The sequence below is a fragment of the Protopterus annectens genome, chromosome 9.part0, assembly GCF_019279795.1.
Source record: "Protopterus annectens isolate FY-2018-M chromosome 9.part0, PAN1.0, whole genome shotgun sequence".
Taxonomy (NCBI): Eukaryota; Metazoa; Chordata; order Ceratodontiformes; family Protopteridae; genus Protopterus; species Protopterus annectens.
Genome location: NC_056743.1, coordinates 626772221 through 626794209, shown reverse-complemented (window position 1 = coordinate 626794209; position 21989 = coordinate 626772221). Strand labels below are relative to the sequence as shown.

At 44.1% G+C, this 21989-nt stretch overlaps 1 protein-coding gene across 2 annotated transcripts in view; it reads left to right on the top strand.

The window, feature by feature from the left end:
• Positions 1-21989, top strand: part of PBX2 (PBX homeobox 2) — a 1189058-nt gene that overhangs the window by 724074 nt on the left and 442995 nt on the right. Inside the window, exon 6 of one of the 2 annotated variants that reach the window (XM_044083193.1) lies at positions 20301-20349. In XM_044083193.1, the coding sequence (XP_043939128.1) occupies positions 20301-20349 (49 nt within the window). Of the gene's footprint in view, positions 1-20300; positions 20455-21989 lie in introns of both variants that reach the window. The other variant, XM_044083191.1, reaches the window with a different exon arrangement.

Below are 21989 nucleotides of genomic sequence, written 5' to 3'. Positions count from 1 at the left end.
ATCCTCATGGACCCACACGAGTGGAAACTGGAACAAAGGATTTTCAACATGCTAACAAGCAATGGGGGGGGGGGGGGGGAGTCCAGATATAGACCTGTTTGCCTCTCCCCAGAACTATCAATTGAACAAATTTTGCTCAAGGATTCCCCACAAACTAGCTTGGAAAGTGGATGCTCTATCCTTCAGCTGGAAAAACCTATCAGTTTATGCCTTTCCTCTTCTGCCTCTGCTCTCCAAGGTACTACTAAAGATCAAACGGGACAGGCCAAGGATGATTTTAATTGCACCAGACTGGCCACGCCAACACTGGTACCCGCTCCTGCCCCATGGCACCTGCCTCAGATTTCTTCCCTGTTGTCTCAGCAGGAGAACCAGATTCTGCACCCTCAGCTGCAAACCCTGAACCTAGCAGCCTGGCTAATTACCTAATCGCTCCTTTACCACCGCTCAGTAAATCAGTGATGGATATCATTTTAGAGGCTAGGAGGCCTAGTACTAGAAAATCTTATGCTGCAAAATTGAAAAGATTTTGTACCTGGAACCAATCTCAACGGATGAGCGCATCAGTGCCCAATTTACCTCAGATTCTACAATATTTGACTGAGATGCTTCTTAAGGGCTTGTCCTTTTCCTTCATCAAAATTCATTCCTCAGCCATTTCAGCTCATTATAGCACAGAGCCTCCCTTGTTCTCTCGCCCACTGCTCAAGCAGTTCCTCAGAGGGGCCAACAATTTAAGGCCACTGAGGAGAGCTCCAACTCCAGCCTGGGACTTTAACTTTGTCTTGGAGAACTAACCCTCCTTTCGAGCCAGCTGCTACTGCAGATTTAAAATTCCTTTCCTGGCAACAGGTTTCCTTTTAGTAATCACCTCTGCAAGAAGGGTATCTGAGTTACTGGCCCTTATGGCAGTGGAGCCCTTTCATCATCGGACAGGGTGTCCCTCAGAACCAATCCCTCCTTCATGCCCAAGGTGGTATCCAGTGTGGCTCTTAATCAGTCCATTCATTTGCCTACCTTCTTTCCTAACCCACAGAACAAAGGGGAACGGATACTGCACTCCTTAGATGTGCACAGACAACTTAGATTCTACTTGAACAGGAGTAAACCTCAAAGGAAATCTGAACAACTGCTGGTGGCATTTGCTGCAGGGACAGAGGGGAAAGCTATTTCAAAGCAAACCATTTCAAAATGGATAGGCTACTGCATTCATTTCTGCTATAAGCACCATGGAAAACCTATCCCACAGGGCATCAGACCCCATTCAGTCAGGGCTGCATCTACCGCTACAGCCTTTCTTAGGGGCGTCCCTACAAGGGACATCCTTAGAAGCTGATAGCTGAAGTTCTATACATACGTTCACCAAGCATTATCATTTGCCAGTTTTCTCTAAATCCAGAGCTGGTTTTGCCACTGCAGTCTTGTAGGGCCTTATAGCTGGTCCTAATTCTATTTAAATTCCTCCTCCCAACCATAGCTTTGGGAATCTACCCAAATATAATGACTGCAACAGTGAAACACTAAAAACATAGTACAGTTGTGTACACTTACCATAAATGTAGATGTTTGAGTGTATTCACTGTTGCAGTCCTGGTTACCATCCCTCCAGCCCCCTTTTTCTTTTGGCTATACCTCTACTCTTTCTTACTATGCTCAAAAAGCTTTTTGGCATATTTGCTTTTTTGTTTGAGGTATATCCTTGTATTATAGATTTAATTGCTTCCCATTAGGGGGACACCTGACATCTGGGGCAAGAAAAACTGATGTAATGGCGTCGGCTGGATGTTTTATACCCCTGACGTCATGGAAGAAGGGACAGCAAACGACGCAGGACCCAAGACTTTGTTAATCAGGCCGACTGAGGGCTACTGCAAGCAGATAACCCAAATGTAATGACTGCAGCAGTGAATACACTCAAACATCTACATTTATGGTAAGTGTACACAACTGTACTATGTTCTTCATGTTTCACTGTTGCAGTCATCACATTTGGGGGTTATCTGCCTGCAGGTAGCCCTCAGCCAGCCTGAATACCAGAGTCTTTGGATTTCTGAGTCGGATGCTATCGCTTCTTCCTTGACGTCAGGTCGTCAGGGGTATAAAACATGCAGCTGATGCCATTACATCAGTCTTTCTTTCTTGCCGTGCAGTGCCCGAAGCAGAAGCAGTTCGCAAGTGCCGGTTGGCACTAACTGTGCTGAAAATAAAGAATTACAGGATTTAATGCATTCTGCTGAACAAGTTGGTAAACATATTTGCAATGTAGTTTTGAGTCTTTAGAAGCATCTTGTAGGGCTGCTGTCACTGGGTCTGTTCTTAGAAGGCATGCTTGGCTTAAGGAGCAAAATTTGCCAGATCATGTTAAAGCCAAATTACTGGATGCTCCCTTAAACCAAGACCGTCTGTTTGGCAACAAAGCAGAAGTCGTCCTTAAAAAGATGGAGGAAAAAGCTATATCTATGCAAACTGTTAAAGATTTCCTGCAAGTACAGCCTCCCAGATTTAGTAGGCATTGGCTTTCTAAGAAGTGGTCCTTTCCTGTCTCTTCCAGGCCTTTTCAGTCCAAACCCAGGAACAGCAGACCACCTAGGCTACAGTTTCAAGGTACTCACAGGCCTAAGCAGTGGGGGGCTCCCACTTCCAAAGCTGGTAGTAGTAAGACACCTCCTATGGAAAACTGTCACAGTGACTTAACCTTAAACCTTTCAAGCCCTGCTCAACTGCCTGCTCCCTTAGGGGGGAAAGATCGCCCTGCATGCAAAAAACGGGGAGCTCATTACCCAGGACAAATTGGTTTTAAATATAGTTTCCCAAGGATACAGTTTTCACTTTCACACCTTACCAACCCCAAACGGTTGGCCAAACCTACCCCCAAATCAGTGGGCAGAGGCTCAACAGCAGGCTCTCTCTCTTCTAAGTATCATGGCTATTCAACCTGTCCCAGCAGAAGAAAGGGGACAAGGTTTTTACTCAAGACTCTTCCTGGTACCCAGAAAAGACAGCTCCTGGCGTCCTATCCTGGACCTCTCTATTCTAAACACCTTTTTGGTAATCCCAGAATTCAGAATGCCAACACTTCATCAGCTGCTCCTGTGCTAAGCAAAGATGCCTGGTTGGCAACCTTAGACTTTAATGGAAGCTTACCTGCACATTCCAATAAGGGAATCTTGCAGGAAATGCTTACGCTTCAGAGCAGGCTACATGTACTCTCAGTTGTCTGCACTTCCCTTTGGCTAATCTACTGCGCCCAGGGTATTCACAAAGTGCCTAGCTCCAGTCATTGCATTTTGCAGACAAAGAAATATTCAAATATACCCATACCTGTACGATTGTCTAATTCAGGCAGAAAGCCAGGACGTGCTACTAAATCTGGCATTTGTATAGAAACTTCTAACCTCACTGGGGTACACCATAAACGAAAAAGAATCTCATCTAGTACCCTGCCAACAAATTGTATTCCTGAGGTCAAGCTTGAACACAACTTCCTAGACGGCTTACCTTACGCCAGCGAAACAAGTTTATTTGACAGCCTTCTTCAAACTACTGGCCACAAAGACCCAGCTTATCTGCAAGGCAAATCCTGCAAGCCCTTGCGTTCATGGCCTCTTGCATTCTACTAATTCCATGTGCAAGACCTCATTTGAGGATACTACAATGGTATCCAAAAAGCCTATGCTGTCAGCTTTCTCAGGACCTGGAATCAATGATTCCTATCATTCCTTGTATAAGGACAGAGTTCCTTTGGTGGCAGAGGAGTGCTACCACAACAGGGGACTGCCATTCACTCTACCCCCTGCCGCCCAAACCCTAACAGACACATCAGACTATGCATGGGGGGGGGTTCACTTGGCAGGGCAGTGCATTCAGGGCAAATGGAACCAGAGTCAAGTGCACCTGCATATCAATCAAAAAGAAATGTTAGCAGTACAGAATTCTTTGACAGCCTTCAAGGACCACATTCTTCCAGGACAATTATTGGTAAAGACAGATGACATCACTGTTATGTGGTATATAAACAAGCAGAGGGGAACCCACTCGTACCATCTCTGCAGACTAGCCATGGCTCTGTGAAACACAGCCTTGAGCTACCAAGTACACCTACAAGCTCAATTCCTGCCAGGCAAGCTAAATTCACTGGCAGATGACCTAAGCAGAAATCTCATGGACCCACACGAGTGGAAACTGGAACCAACGATATTAAACATGTTGAGAAACAAATGGGGAAGCCCAGAGATAGACCTGTTTGCCTCCCCTCAGAACTATCAATTGGACAAATTCTGCACAAGAACTTCCCACAGACAAGCTTGGAAAGTCGATGCCCTGTCCTTCACTTGGGAAAGCCTCTCAGTTTATGCCTTTTCCCCCTGTGAATCTCCTCTCGAAAGTTCTGCTAAAGATCAAACAGGACAAACCAAAGACAATACTGATTGCACCAGACTGGCCACACCAGCACTGGTACCCCCTCTTGCGCAGTATGTCACTGCTGGAACCATGGCACCTGCCTCAGACCCCTTCCCTGCTGTCCCAGCAGGAGGGCCAGATTCTGCACTCCCAGTTTCAAACCCTGAACTTAGCAGCCTGGCTAATTCCCTGAGCTCTCCAATAGCATCCCTCAGTAAGCAGGTGCTAGATGTCATTCTAGAGGCAAGGAGGCCCAGTACTAGAAAAATCCTATGCTGAAAAGTGGAAAAGATACTGTTCCTGAAGCCATACTCTGGGGGGATGGCCAGCTTACTGCATTTTCTTCAGTACTTAACAGTGATGCTTCACAAGGGCCTTCCCTTCTCATCAATTAAAATTCATGCCTCAGCCATTTCAGCATATTATAATATTGAGCCACCCTCTTCTCTCACCCCTTGCTGAAACAATTCCTCAGAGGGGCTAAAAATTTAAGACCACCCAGGAGAGCCCCTACTCCAGCCTGGGACCATAACTTTGTATTGGAAAAGCTCACTCTACCTCCTTTTGAGCCAGCTGCAACTGCAGAGTTGAAATTCCTTTCTTGGAAAACAGCCTTCCTTCTAGCCATCACTTCAGCAAGAAGAGTGTCTGAATTACAGGCCCTCATGGCAGTGGATCCCTTCATCATCTTCCATGCAGACAGGGTGTCCCTCAGGACCAATCCTTCCTTTATGCCCAAGGTGGTATCCAGTGTGGCCCTTAATCAGTCAATTAATTTGCCAACCTTTTTTCCTAATCCATAGAACAAAGGAGAACGAATACTGCACTCTTTGGACATGTACAGACAACTTAGATTTTAGTTGGACAGGACTAAGCCTCTCGGAAAAACTGAACAGCTGCTAGTTGCCTTTGCTGCAGGGGCAGAGTGGAAGGCCATTTCAAAGCAAACCATTTCTAAGTGGATAGGCCATTGCATTTATTTCTGCTATAAGCACCATGGAAAACCTACCCCACAGGGGATAAGATCACATTCCACCAAGGCTGCATCTACCTCTACAGCCAGGTGTCCCTACCAGGGACATCCTAGAAGCTGCTACCTGGAGCTCTGTACATACTTTCACCAAGCATTACCACTTGACTATTTTTGCTAAATCCAGAGCTGGTTTTGCCACTGCAGTCTTGCAGGGCTTAGTAGCTGGTCCTAATGCTTTTTAACTTCCTCCTCCCTTCCTTAGCTTTGGGAATCTATCCAAATGTGATGACTGCAACAGTGAAACATGAACATAGTACAGTTGTGTACACTTACCATAAATGTAGATGTCCGTGTGTATTCACTGTTGCAGTCCTGGTTACCCTCTCTCCAGCCCCCTGACTTCTCTTGGCTATACCTTTCTTCTTGTTTAGTGTATTTCAGCTTTCTGGTGCATTACTTTTTGTTGGAGGTGTAACCTATGTTATTCGTGTTTCACTGCTGCAGTCATTACATTTGGGGTAATCTGCTGGCAGGTTGCCCTCATTCAACCTAAATTCCAAAGTCTTGGGTCCTGCGTTGGTTGCGGTCTTCTCTTCCATGACGTCAGGTCGTCAGGGGGTATAAAACATGCAGCCAACGCCATTTTCTTCAGTCTTTCTTCCCGCACAGTGCCCGAAGCAGAAGCAGTTCGCAAGTGCCGGTCGACCGACTCCTGAGATTTTCGAAGTCGAATTTCAGAACCGAAGTCTTCAATAAAGCTAAGTACCCCGTTGGGGAAACTTTTTCTTGCCTCAGATCGATGTCAGTAAAAGTTAGTATTTGCATTTCTTGTGGGAAGCAAATACCTCATAAGGATTTTCATTCTTACTGTATTCCATGCCTAGGCCCAGACCACGACGTCACTAGTTGTCGGTTTTGTGCTAGATTTAACAAGTGCACTATTAAACGTCGGTTTGATTTTGCTCGCCATTATTTTGGCCGAAGGTTCAATTATACCATGCCGTCGGAACAAATGACCGGAATACACAAAAAACGCAAAGACAAAGATAAGGACAGGCATCCGAGGTCCAAAACCAATGATGAAGCCTCTTCTAGGCCAGTCGCCGGCTCGCCGGTTCTCAGTGAGGCGCTTTCGCAGCCCCTGACACCCGCTACTTCAGAGCTCAGAGCCACAGGCCGCCTCCGACTCCCACGTGGAGATTACTAGGCCTCTGGAAACTCAAGGTATTGGGCCTATGGAAGTTAACCCCTCAGATGGGTCCGGAGCCGCTGAGCAGCCATCGGCTTCTGAGGGTGTTTTCAGACCTTCACAGATTACCATCAAAACAACAACTAAGTCTCAAACTCCATTAAAGACACAGAAACAAGTACAGCATTCACCTGGACAGGCCTCCATGCGTAAAAAACAGATGCTCAAAATGGCCGAAGACCTAATTCCTCTGATCAGGGGTTCCCATCCCCCTCCTGATAAAAGACCTAGGCAGGATACAGACTATGATTCCTCTGACCAGGTTTCCATTTCTTCTGATTCCTCTTCAGACCAGGGATACTTTTTACCCCCCTATGAGGACTCTGATGCTGAAGAATCAGTCCTTTCAGCCTCTCCTCCTGAGGATTACTCTTTTGGGGAAACTTTACATACCATGAGGGAGCATTTCCATTGGGAGAGCCAGAATTATTCAGAATCCAAGAAAAGTCTCAGAGATTTTCTTTTATTGCCTCAACACAGGCCCCTTGCTATTCCGCCTGTTGGATATTGTGGATGATGTGTTCTCCGAATCCAGTTTAACCCCTGATTCTTTGCCCCAGCACCAGTCAAGCCAGATAGGTACTACAGAGTCTCACAAATTTCTTTATAAAAACCCTGCTGCTGACCCAGAAACCATTTCCCAGGGTCCCAAAGGGGGTAAAGGCTTCCACTGCTAAAAATCCAGTTCCCTCTGACAGGGATGCTAGAGCATTAGACAGATGAGGGGAAGAAAGTTTACACTTCTGCAACTTTAGCAGTAAGGGCTTTAAATTTCCAGTTCCACATGCTTAAATACCAACAATATTTAAAGTCTCTGTTAAAACAGAAAATGCTTACAAGCTCAGAAGGTCCTGATTATAAGGAAATTCAGGATTTATTGCATGTAGCTGAACAAGTGGAAAAACATACTCTGCAATGTGGTTTTGATTCGTTAGAGGCTTCTTGTAGAGCCGCAGTTACAGGATCTGTGATTCGAAGGCATGCTTGGTTAAAAGAACAAGGTTTATCTGATCATGTTAAGGCAAAATTATTGGATGCTCCTTTACAGCATGATATCTTGTTTGGTGTTAAGGCAGAAGAGGTATTAAAGAAAATGGAGGATAAGGCAAAATCTATGCAAACAGTGAAGGATTTCTTACAGGTACAGCCACCTCGATTTAGCAGAAGTTGGCCTTCTAAAATTGGTCCTTTCCAGTGTCAGACAGGCCACAAAGAGGCATATACAGACGCCCAAGAGGCAGATCTCAGCCCCAAGGATCTTACCGACCATGACAGTGGGGTGCTTCAACCCCAAAAGGGGAGGAGAAGACAATTCGCAACCTTATAGAAAACAGTCCCAATGACTTCCCCTTCAAATGCCAAACACTTACCTTTTGGCTGCTCCCTTAGGGGGAAAACTAGCACTTTTTTCACAAAATTGGTATTAATCACCCAAGACAAATGGGTTCTGAATATTGTGTGTCAAGGTTACAGGTTCCACTTTCACACTCTACCAAGGCCAAAAGAAATGCCAGACCTGCCACAAAATCAATGGGCAGAGGCACAAAAACAAATTACAGCCCTCATGGACATGAGAGCTATTCAAAAAGTGCCACAACAGGAAAAAGGACAAGGATTTTACTCAAGACTTTCCTTGGTCCCCAGAAAGGACAAAGCCTGGAGACCCATACTGGACCCATCTACTCTAAATACTTACCTGGATGTTCCGAAATTCAAAATGTTGACACTACAGCAACTTCTTTCCATGCTGGGCAAGAAGGCTTGGCTTGTTACCTTGGACCTCAGAGACATACCTGCATGTCCCAATCAGACAAAATTGCAGAAGATACCTCAGATTCATAGCTGGCACGATGCATTACCAATTCTCTGCCCTTTGGCTTATCTACTGCGCCCAGGGTCTTCACAAAATGCCTGGCACCAGTAATTGCATTTTGCAGACAAAAAGAAATTCAAATATATCCCTACTTGGACAACTGTCTTATTCAAGCAGAGAGCAAGGACATTCTTCTAAAGCATCTGGCGTTTGTTAAAAGATTGCTAATTTGCCTAGGGTACACAGTAAGCGAAAAGAAGTCAAAACTAGTGCCCTCGCAAGAGATAATATTCCTGGGTGCCAGCTTAAATACAACGGCCCAGATGGCTTATCTCGTGCCAGACAAGCAAAGACAACTGACTCAGTACTTCAATTGATGGCAACAAAAACCCAACTCCCTGCAAGAAAAATTCTGCAGGCCTTTGGGTTCATGGCGTCCTGCATACTACTAATACCATATGCCAGACTGCATATGAGGAAATTACAATGGTACCTAAAAAGTGTTGTGACTCAACACTGTCACAGTTTGGAAACAATAATACCACTTATTCCCCGCCTACAACAGGAGTTTCGATGGTGGGCACAGGCATGTCACCAAAACAAGGGACAGCCTTTCACTTTACCCACAGCCAGGCAGACATTAACAGATGCTTCGGATTACGCCTGGGGAGCACACATGGCAGGAAAATGTATTCAGGGCAAGTGGGCCGCAGACCAAATGCATCTTCACATCAATCAAAAAGAGATGCTAGCTGTACAAAATGCCCTAACAGCTTTCAAGGACCTTCTGCATCCAGGACAACCATTACTAAAGACGGGCAACACCACAGTTATGTGGTACATAAACAAGCAAGGGGGCACTCATTCCTATCCCTCTGCGGACAAGCCATGACTTTGTGGAACACAGCACTGACCTATCAAGTTCATCTAGAAGCACAATTCCTGCCAGGAAAGAAAAATACTCTGGCAGACGATTTAAGCAGAAACATCATGCATTCTCACGAGTGGAAATTAAATCCACAAGTATTCAGCATAACTCAAAAATGGGGGTGCCCAGACCTAGATTTTTTTGCCTCCCCTCTGAACTGCCAACTACAGAAATTCTGCACAAGGAATTGCCACTCACAAGCATGGAAAGTGGATGCTCTCTCGTTCAGCTGGAAAACCCTAAAAGTTTATGCCTTCCAACCGCTGCCTCTCCTGTCAAAGGTACTCCTAAAACCCAGGCAAGAAAGGCCAAAAATGATCCTGATTGCCCCAGACTGGCCACGCCAGCACTGGTACCCAATCTTAAAGAATTTGGCTCAAGGCCCAGCATGGATTTTACCTCAAATTCCTTAACTTCTGACTCAACAAAATAATCAGATCCTGCACAGCCAGCTCAAAACCTTAAACCTGGCTGCATGGCAGATTACTTAGCCAAGCAACCAACACCTCTCTCTAAAGCTGCTATGGATGTTATTTTGGAGGCCAGGAGGCCCAGCACCAGGAAATCCTATTCAGAAAAGTGGAAGCGATTCTGCGCCTGGAACCAGGCTCAAAGCTTTGACCCTCTTGTTCCAAATATTCCTCGGATATTACAATACTTAACTGAGATGCTGGACAAAGACCTATCCTTTTAATCCATTAGGATCCACGCCTCTGCCATCTTAGCTCATTACAACACGGATCCTCCTATTTTCTCTCATCCATTATTAAAACAGTACCTCAGAGGGGCTAAAAACATAAGACCGCCCCGGAGAGCACCAACACAAACTTGGGACCTCAACTTTGTCTTGGAAAAACTAATTTTACCTCCTTTTGAGCCAGCCAATACAGCAGAATTAAAATGTGTCATGGAAAACTGCTCTGCTTCTGGCAATAACCTCAGCGCGAAGAGTCTCAGAGTTACAGGCACTAATGGCAGTGGAACCTTTCATCATTTTTCATCAGGACAGGGTTTCTTTAAGAACAAACCCTACATTTATGCCAAAGGTGGTATCCAGTGTGGCTCTTAACCAAACTGTTCACTTGCCAACATTTTATCCAAATCCCCAGAATAAAGGGGAGAGACTTCTGCACTCATTGGACATACACAGGCAGTTACGCTTCTACTTGGACAAAACAAAAGCTTTCAGGAAAACTGAGCAATTGTTTGTTGCATATGCTGCAGGATCACAGGGAAAGGCTATTTCAAAGCAGACCATTTCAAAGTGGATAGGACACTGTATTCGTTTCTGCTACACACAGCATGGAAAAACTGTACCTAGCAACATTAGGCCACATTCCACCAGGGCAACAGCCACTTCAACTGCCTACCTTAGAGGAGTACCTACCAAGAATATTTTGGAAGCTGCAACTTGGAGTTCAGTGCACACCTTTACCAAGCATTACCACTTGCCTCTTTACTATAAATCCAGAGCTGGCTTTGCCACTGCAGTGCTGCAGGGCCTCATAGCCACCCCGAATCCTTTATAGACCCAGCCACCCAATCTCAGCTTTGGGATTCAACCCAAGTGTAATTACTGCAGCAGTGAAACACGATGAACATAGTACAGTTTTGTACCTACCATAAATGTAGATGTTAGAGTGTATTCATTGCTGCAGTCCAGGTTACCCTCCCTCCATCCCCTCTTTCTTAGCTGGGACTTATCTATACCTTTCTACCCTATACAACCTATGTGGTGTATTTGCTTGTAACTGAAGGTATTGTGTTTATTTTTTATGTATGTTTTATTAGCAATATGTATTGCCTACCTATTTGGGGGCACCTGACATCTGGGGCAATTAAAACTGAAGAAAATGGCGTCGGCTGCATCTTATATAACCCTGGCGCACTGACGTCCGGGAAGAAGCGACAGCAACCAACGCCGGACCAAGACTTTGGAACTCTGTCCGACTGCGGGACCGCCTGACGGCAGGATAACCCAAGTGTAATGACTGCAGCAGTGAATATACTGGAACATCTACATTTATGGTAGGTACAAAACTGTACTTTAGTGGTATTAGTTCATTTTCTTATCACAAAGTCCATTCTGGGTTGGGTAGAAATCATGTTGCAGCAAAATAGCTACTTGCACTGACTTGTGGCTGGAATAAACCCAGTATTGTCTGCATACAAAGTTGTGTTAAGATTAAGAATGTCTCTTGGAAGACTGTTAATGTGAAGTGAAGAGTAGTGTGGCTGTAACACAGAACTCTGTTAGTAAGATAACCTGGCTAGAGAAGTAGTTTTGGTTGGCGGTGGCAAACAAAGTGGTTTAATAATAATTCCAACCATAATCAGAAGTTTAAACAGTAGTTTGATGTGAGTAACTGTTTCATATGCTCTTTAAGTCCAAAAAATTGGCACCTGTAAACCGGCCCTTTTCCATGGTGCTAAAAATTTGTGAGGATAAGGAGAAGGTAGCTATTTGAGTTCTGTGTTTTGGGCAGAAACATCACTTTTCCTGTGATATGAGGTCATATTTCTGTAGTCTGGTTTCTGTTCTGTCTGACTTCCTCCTTGGATCATTCCCCACTGAGTAGCTACACAAGGAGACTCTGTAAGAGGAAGCACATCAACTTACCATTGGGGTCTACAGAGACAGATGAATCTGGTGAAGCAGATTCCTCTGTTTCCAACCCTGGTTACCCCAGGCTTTTGGATGTTTTGCAACTAATACAAGAGGAAGTGGCATGTAGCTTAAATCTCCCTCTCTGACTTGAGAAAAAGTTCTGCAGGAGGCCTTCACATCTCTCTTCCTCATTTCCTGAGTGGTCCCCATGGTAGATGACATGGTGGGCTTAATCTCCAAAAAGCCTGGGAGGAACTCATCATTGTGGCTTTCATTCATAGAAAGCCAGAAAAGATCATTTGGCACCCTAAAACTGGTGGGATTAAGTACAAAATCCAGTTTTAAACTCAGTGCAGCAGTCCTGAAAAAAAAAAAGACTCCAACCCCACACAGCTGAGCGATTCATCCTCTGAAGAAATGAGGGTGGACCACGTCTGGAAGTGGGTCTCTGCATCCTGTCGGTTACACTTTGGTTATTTGACTATGTGCCACATGTGTTGAGGCTCCAGCATATTGTTATTGATGAAATGGTCAGTGTATTGGGGAAGGTTCTGACAAAGAGCTGCATATAAAACTCTCAACTTGAGCAGCTGCTGTTTCTACCTTGAGCAGTCTCACCAGGTACCCTGCCGTCCAGTAGTGCAGCAAGGTTGGGGTAAATTGTGAGTGGGCGCAATTGAGAAGTGCACTTCCTTAATTCTTAGTGTACTTGTTCAGCTATTCTCAAAGCTGAGAGTCATGGGTCTGCTGTAGGAAGACAGAGTTCACCAGTTGGCTTGCTGCAGTGTAAGCCTGAAGTACTTTTTTTGGCTTTTCACTTATAGAGCTCAGGAGGTGGGCACAAGGTGCAATGCAAATTGGGTAGTGCAGTAAAGTGGTAGGTGCCAAAATTATAATATGTGGCAGACTGCTCCTCAACCTTATGGATTTTCAATATAATTTTTGATGTTTCCATAAGGTGCCTTTCAGTGGCTACAGTGTTATTCTGACTTCAGGTTAAGCAGAAGTGAAAAGGAAAGGGAACCCTTGCAGCTCTTTCCATAAAGTTTACAGCTCCACCCCTTTTGTAGGAAACAAGATCCTAAGTGAGAAGTGGCTTCAGCAAAGCCAACAACAGCATCCACAGCCGGGTGGAAAAACAGCCCTAGGGGCTAAGGCAGTGTAAGGTCTTTGGTCACAGATTAAGGTCAGATGGCATATCGGTGTTCTGGCGAAGGTGGTGGTCCTCTTTACTCAGTAGGCATTCCAGGGTTCCCTTCCTTGAGGAGTGGTTACCATACATTGAGATAACATTTCATTGATTTAGTACATTAGCAAGTTAGGGTGGGGGAATTCAAACCCTCTGTGTAGAGGCAGTGAGTTTTTAGGAATGGGCCATGTTTTCAGGTGTTTCTGGTGTCTGTACAGTCCTGGAGAAACCAACCCCCTAGCAGGCAGGTGTAGCAGGTATTTGATTATGCCACACAAGTAGACCTAGCTGGATTGAGGTGAAATGCCTTTTCCATTGGTTAGGGAAGTCTCGCTGCAGCCTGTTTGCCTGCCCAGCAAATGCCAAGTGCAGAGTTCCACCATGTTTCCCCTTCAAGACAACACTCCAGGGGTACCTTATTCCAAGAGTGATCTCCAGGTCTACTTTTACCCCTTATTCCTAGATTTTCACAGTAAGCAAAATTGATCTGGGCCAAGGTTATTCTCGTACCCCTGTTTTAGCCACAATGTCTGGTTTCCTTTGGTCTGGCCTAATCTCTGGGAGAAGCCTTTCTAACTGAGGCCCCTTCAGGTTCATGCTAATTCACCCATCTGTTAAGCCTTTCCTTCTCAGATCAACTGTCAGACTAAGCAAAGTCCTTCACTATCTGTGAACCAGTGATGTTGAAGGACTTTGCTTAGCTTGACAGGGAAGTACAAATACTTATCTTTCCTAATGCCAGGCAAATGTAGCGAAGCAAGATGGTTGCATTTTTTGGTTTGACCTTTGGAAAAGGGGGTTGGAACCCTTTTCTGCTGTGGTATTTCAAACCCAAGATTACCTTGCTGAAATTTTTGATTCTTTATTGAGCTGAGCTTCTGTCAGCATTTGCAGTTGTCTGTAATTTCCAGTGAGAATTCCTCATTGGCTTCTCTTAGTTTGTAAGGCCCTCACTGAGAAGCTTTTCTGTTCAAACTGTCAGTTAAGAAATCATGAGACTTTTTATTATGCTGAAGAGGGGCTTACCATACTCGTTTTTGAGCCAGACTCTTCTGAAGTAAACTTCATGGGAGGTGGGGGACTTTTTATAGCCATTGTTTCTACAAGATGCATTTCTGAGCTCCAGGCCTCATTTATCAATCTGCCTTATGTGGTCTTTCTCAAATATAGGATAGTCCGAGAACTAATCATATCTTCATGCATTAAGCAGCCACAGACTGATCTTACTCCATTTAATCTTTTTAGTATTTTTTCTGCAGCTGTTCTCTTGAATATTTATTGCACTGCATGGATGTTTATATGCAGCTTTTGTATCTACACAAGTGTAAAGACTTCAGATAGGATTTATGGTTTACTATCGCATATTCGATTGTCATTTAGATTGAATATGTGCGAAAATCATTTTCTCGAACTGAGAGTTCGATCACCACAATGTCGAAGCTGACATGAGCGAACAGCCACTAATGTCAGCTTCAACATTGCGGTGCAGCTCGCACTATAGTGGGGATCGGGAAATGTACCCTTACCCTCACTGTAGTGCGATCTCTGAGTTTGTATATACAAGTATGGGGGGTGTGGGGGGTGCAGGGGGGCTTGCCCCCCTGCAGACGTTATTGTTGTGGGCAGATGTGAGTATTTCAGCAAAGTCGATATTCGACATTGCTGAAATGCTCCGTTTGATATTCCGATTGCTCGCTGTTTTGATTTCCGACAATATTTGTCGGAAATCATTGCGTTCGTCTAAATGACGCTGGCAAATATGATAGTAAACCAGGATTTACAATTGTTTGTATACTTTGCTTGTGGCAAATTAGGCACAAAAGTTATCACATCCTCTGTGTAGATGGTTGACTAATTGCATCAGATTTTGGTACGCTAGATATAGCAAGGTGTTACCAAAGTATCCAAAGGCTGTCTTCATGAGGTTTGTGGCATTTTAGGAATAGAGACTGTATGTGTAGCTGCAGTGTCTGCTTCCTTGAGCACAATTATAAGGCATTATAAGCTAGATATGATTTTCATCATGATCCTCCTTTAGAACCAGTTATTCTGGGTATTTTGTCTTGTGGCCACACAGGTAGGTCTGCAGAGGACTGTACCCTGTTGGTTAAGGAGGAGAAGCCAACATGTCAGATTCAAAGCTTGTGTACTTACCTGAATGGTGGTGACTACTGTTGTGGGTCACTGTTAGTCATCATATTAGGAAACTGCTGCAGGCTGAGGTCTGACATCCAGACCATGTTTTCGAGATGAACACCCTTCCCTTTTGGCCAGGCTGACATCACCTTCACCTTGGACATCCTCACATGCTGATATCTACACACCATCATCTGTTCTTTCTTGCTACATTACTGAATGTACAGTTTATGTAGAAACAAGGAGCAACCATTATTCTGATCTAAGATTCAGATTGAAGAATGAGCAGGTACATACCCCCACTGGGATTTTTATTTGATTCTTATCCTGTGAGTTGCTCTGTGTACTTTAGTAGACGTGCATGGCATTTGACCAGCATGTAAAGGCATAGGACATGTGATTTTGCTAAACACAGTGCATTTGTAAAAGGCAGTTAATTTCAAAGACTTCCATGAAGTCTTGGATATAAAGACCATGGTGTTTCAGAATCTGAGATTTCTGTGAGGTAAATACCCTAACCATTATGCCACTACCCAGCAACTGAGGCCTGTGCTGGCCTATGTGATTAAAAAAGGACCTATAGGCATATATACAAAAGTAATTCATGTCCATTTCTCCAGTTGGTGCAGTGGACATTCACCACTAAAAACAAAAGGAGAAGCAGAGGGAAAAGAGAAGGGATCTGTCCATCAGATGACTGTAGCAGGGGCCCAAGGTCTGAGGACATGAGCCATGTGAGGTGTTCACTCAATCCTTGGTATTTGTTGCTTAAAACACAGAGGAAGAGTGCTTGCCCTGGCCATTCCATACCCCCATTCTGAAATATTAGGAGTACATCCTTGAAACAACTTGCAGGTTGTGGGGAAATACAGGACAAAGCCATTAGGGCATTTCTCCTGAATGAAATTCAAGCTTCTATTCAATTTAGAAAACGTGCATTGAAAAATGTGGGTATGATTCTATAGGTGCAGCATCCTGGGTTGCAGTTATGGAGAGTGTATTAAGAGGACAGTCCTGCTGAGGAGCCAGTTCTTGTTCAAGGATAAAAAGTGCAGCTCCAGAATTCCCCATTAGATAGGGAGCTGTTTAGATCCTAAGCATGCTGTGTGTTTGAAAAGTTGGGAGGGGGGATATGGGGAAGAAAATGTAATCTGTCAGACACACGCTTCATCGTCCATCCTCATTTTCCCAAGTGTAGCAGAAATTACTCCTCTAAATAAGGTCCTATTTACCAAAGACAGGCAGGATTAAACAACAAAAGTGCAAGACAGTTTCCCTGAAGTGGCAATGATAGCATAAGGACCTTGAAAGGCAGTAAGATAATGCAGCTAACACAGAGAAGCTGTGACCATTTCAGCAACCTTCTCTCTCCCATCTACCAAAAATTTCACCTGGCCCTTTCCTTTCCCAATACTCCGTTTCTCTCAGCGCCCCTTGATTTGGGGGGGGGAGCTATCTGGCCTCCTTTTTCCAATGCTGGTACAACTTTGGAAGGTACCTGTGTGTGTCCAAACATTGTCTTCAGTGGTTACAAACTGCTTTTCACAATACCAGGAAAAAAGACCAAAAAATTAGTGGCACCAGTTCTGGGAGGTATGCCGGCACAGGGTTCTACACAGAAAATTCCTGCAAACCAAGAAGGAAAAGATTTTATCCTCAGTGTTGCTATTAGCACCAAGGAATGATCAACACCGGAGTCCTGTCTTGAACCTGTCAAAGCTGAACGTGTTCCTAAATATATCAAGCTTGAAGCTGCCTACTCTTCAGGCAGTCCTCCTATTGATTAAGACCGGAGTGTGTTCTTAGACACCTTAGCTCTCAGAGATGCCTTCAATACATACTTCCATCATCCAGGAACACAGAAGGTTCTTGGAATTTATGGGAGAGGATCCCAATATCAATGTAGTACTTTGCCTTTGGTGTAGCTAGTGTGCCCAAACAGTTCCTGAGTGGCAATCTGCATCCTAGACTGCCTAATGGATGATGGTGTCAGTTTAAGATCTCAACTTTACTTGGGAAAAATTGACATTGCCACCATTTGAGCCAGTAGGTATGCTCCTCCCCAAAATTATTGCCCTGAAAAAATGTGCTTTTGATAGCCATCAGCAAAATTGAGTATCTGAATTGCAAGCCTTAAGGGTGAGGTAATAGCTATTACAAGCACAATTTTTCAGGGCGATAATACCCCAAATCTGATAATCAGCCTTACTAGGTGCTTTTGTTTTTAACACTTTACTGGCATTTTATTAATGTCGTACACTTCTCAAATGGTGTGACCAGCCTCACTGTAAATCCAAGGCCTGTCTAAGGGATGGCCAAACCAAGTCTGAAAATGTGTGCTAAAATATCACGCGATTAAGTCAGTAATGCAAGAGTAATGTAGTAAAACCAAACCTTAGTTCTGTTATGCTCGTTCGTGTTTCGGTAGTTAGGTGTAGATTTTTTGTGCGTCATTGGGGGGGGGGGGGCAGAATACTTTTCTTTTTCTATAAGCGTTATCTGAAAAAAATGGGAACACTACAAATCCTAGCATCCAGAGTCCCAAATACTCAGCTACCATCTCGAAGGCAGAGACAGTCTCAAACGCCTTGTAGTTCTGGTAGGCAGCCTCTTGAATGAGTTCAGCAAGCTGCTGCAGCATGGTCAAGCATACCATTAAGAGTATGAGCAAGATAGGAATGGTAGTCATGAGGAGGAGATGGGAAGTGTGGATTTAGGGCACTGGTCTGGAAAGAATTTTTAGGTTTAGGGAGCAGGATTTTAGGTTTAAGTAACAGGATTAGAATTTTGGCTTGGGGAGTGGGAAGAGCAGTACAGTTTTATAGGACAGGCTTTTGAGAGGGCAAAGTAATTACAGGAAATTGAATAGGAGCTCGAACACTTGCCTTTTCAAGCATTTGTTGCTAGCTATTTGCATGTGAGCACCTGATATATTGTCCTTGCCCCAAGTTTGCATATTTTCTTTCTCACACAAACCCACATGTACGTTGTCCTTGCCCCACCCCCAGCTGTGCATATTCACTGTCTCTCTTTTCTCACACACACACACACACACACACACACACACACACACACACACACACACACACACACACACACACAAAGACATGCTGTTCTTTTGATCTGTGATCAAGCTCTGCAGGTCCACTAATACACAGCATAGAACAAAATGGCTTTACCTACTTCAGTTTGACTAAACTTGTTATTCTTTGTGCTATTTCTCAGTAGCAACTATTACATGTTGGAAGTGCTACTTTTTTCCCCTCAACAGATGGCTGTTTGCTGCTCTGCTGTGGCTATTCACTGCTACTCTGCTTTTTCGGTGATTCATCATCAATGAAGTGTACTTGTTTGTGCCTGCATATGTGATGCAATGTATGCAGATTTACTTATGATATTCTGTACTAGGGAATCCTTTAACTGTACTACCTAGAGTATCGGTGAACCAGTGAACAGCCACATTCTTGGACCATATTGTTGGTGTTCAGTTAACAGCCCAGATTTTATATATATCCTACATTTCTGCCTGCCATAACAAAACCGATGATCTTAGCATCTTTAAGTAATTGGCTGTTTGGTATTAGTGTACTGTCACATGTTCATACTGTCTGTAAAGGCAGTCTGTGATTCACAGCAGAACATGGTAAACGGGAATAAGGCATTTTCATTCTTCACTGACTTGTGCTTGTGACTACAGGTATCCATTTTATTTCTCTCGCCTTATAATGTCATTAGATTATGTTGGATGCAGCTATAGTTCATTCTTTCTATGAACTGCTTCGTTTTTTTTTTTTGTTTTTTTTAAACTGCGTAGGGTGACTGGTTAAGTGACTGGTTTGAGTAAACTGTACTGTTGAGCTGTTTGTCTACAGTGCAGCTTGATAGGGAGAATATCAGAAGCGGGTTGAGCTCATACTGTTAACCTGTATAGGTGTGCACATTTTTCACAGTAAGCGCTCTTTCCATTGCAGAGTGGGATAAACATGTAGTGTAAGAAATTGTGTGCAGTGCTTTTTAAAGTGCAGTTCCATAAACTGTAAAATAGGCGCCATTTTTTTCCACTCCCCTGCATCATTTTATGGTCTTCTACTTGTGTGCCACCATCTGTTGGCAGATGTACCTCCTTGCTTTAACTTTTAACCCTCCCCCCCAGCCTACCTGATTAAGATGGGTCTGGTCGAGGAACCTAAGGATGTCCAGTGGGTTTTGCTTTCACCTTCCACTAGTCATTTCACTTTACTTAACCGTCCCCAAGGGTCAGGTGTGCAGTGGGGAAGTGCAACACTTTGTATGCCTCATTATCATCTCTTGTCAGTTTCCCACCTTACCCTGTTTGGGTTATCCCTATCCCTCCACACCAGCATCTCCAGCCTTCACTAGAGATTGCTGATAGGGACACTTACTGAGACACTTTACTCAATCCTTCTCCCATTGGATGAGCATGCCCTTCCCTCACACTCACTTACCCAAGCCAGTAATTTAAGCTCAAGTTGGCTGGGCTGTAGCCGGGGCTTTATCCCTGTATGCCACTGGATTGACTACATAGGCACAGTTATTGCACAGCACAAATATAGGTGCTGTACTCTAGCTGTATGCAGCATTTGGGTAACGCCCTGACAACACCCTGATATTTTAAGATTGAAAAATGGCTTGAGAGTTTGAGAATGGTAAAAGTGAGTGGCCATTGCTGTCTTGCCCATCCTGTGGGGAAGGGGGCCTTTGGATCTAGAAACTTGTTATAATAGCTCCCCTGCAAGTGGAAGCTTGCTGCACCTGATTGCAGTAGACTGAATATATAGTCTTGCCTCACTAAGCCAGTGATGGTAGTTCTCAGATCATTTTGTCAGTGCACAAATTCCATAAATTAGGAAGTTTAGTTTCCTGTAATTTTGAGAGTCATGTTTCAAACACTTCTGTAAAGATATTGTACTGCTAGTGGAAGTTTGTAGTAATTTTGTAGTTAATATTTTTTTCCATTTCTCTTTTCTCATTTATTACCGCAGGTCTCAAACTGGTTTGGGAACAAGCGAATCCGGTACAAGAAGAACATCGGTAAGTTCCAGGAGGAGGCGAACATTTACGCAGTGAAAACGGCAGTCAGCGTGGCGCAGGGGAGCCACAGTGGAGCCAACTCACCCACCACGCCCACATCAGCAGGTAAACTGAACAGGAAGAGGACGGCACAAATGGGTCGTAGTCTTTCTCTTTTATCCCCCTGCCATGCCCCTTAATATGTTTTCTGCAGCCCTGCCACTCCTGTTGCCCTGAAGGATAGCTTTGCTCTACAGTGACTCCTGCTGGTAAGAAGTGGACAGCTGCTGTGTTTGCTGCACTGGCCTGTGGTCCAGATTCCCTTTAGGTCGGGCTCAAGTATTTTCTCCCCTTGTTCCTATAAAGAAAGAATAGTATGGGCCCTCCCTAAAACATTTTTTCTTGCCTGGCGTGAGTAATGTAAAACCCGCCAGAAGAAACCCCTGTGTTTTATCGCCTCTGATGGACAGAGGTGAACACTGAAATAGGTAAGAAACATTTTCTGGAAATATAATTTACAGGTGCCCTTTTTATCTTTTTATTATGTTGTCTTGCTGAGTGTGGCAGTGTGTCTATTGCATGCGTGTCTTTGCATATGTGATGTCTTTGTATATGTAGTGTTTATTTGTGCCTGCATATGTGATGCAATGTATGCAGATTTATTTATATTCTATACTTTATGATCATTTAACTGCAGTACCTAGTGTATTTAATGTACTTCATCATAAAGAAGTCAAAAGTTAAATTGTCTTTACAATGTTTGTATTTGCACATTCAGAATCACTTTAATTGCAAGAAACTGTAGATGTTCATTGTAAAATTCACTTGTTGAGATGATGACTCTTGGGACTTCCTGCAGTAGAAGGCCTGACAAGTTTGCCCAACTTCAGTGCTTTTCACGTGTCCTCATCCACGCTTGGCAGATGGCATCACATATGGCGGTCAGGTCTTTTGGTAATGTAAGCGGGATGTTGGCCAGTGCCATGTTCAATTCTTTCTTGCCAAAGGACTAGATGTCAGATTCTGAGGAAAATGTTAGTAGTTGTGTTAATCCTGGGGAAACAATTCTACTATAAAGATTTCCACAGTAGATGTGCATTTTGTCTTGAGAATGGGTACACTGTGCCAAATGGTCACCACTGAGGCAGGTTTAGCTCGGATAGTATTCTGTCTGGTGTGGTATTGTACTACCATGTCATCATTCAGATCCGCAGCTGACGTTTCCATCAGTTAATAGTAGCGTCCTGAGAAGTGCCCATAAAGAGCAAATGTTGAGAGACTGACAGCAGTCCATGGAATCTGACAGATAACCTCTCCCCCAGGCTTAAGGGGTTCAGTTCAGAAAGGCAAGTTTACAGCACCAGGAATCTGGTATTTGGCTATAATGAGGCTACTGTTATGATCTCTCCAGAAGCCACCATGTTGTGCTATGTAGGCATGTCCTTTTAAGCTGAATCCACACTGTTGAAACAATCAGTCCAGAAGCCTGTTTGTGGGCATCTGGTTCTGACTTCCAAATTACTATAGTTAACTTGGGTGAGTGTGACATCCCCTTGTTAAACCATGAAAATGTTAGCAGCATATCAATTGAGTTCTTGGAAAAGCCTCCCTTGACCTGAGGTCAACCAGAGGATTCCCTAGCTCCAGACCTAGGTCGTTGT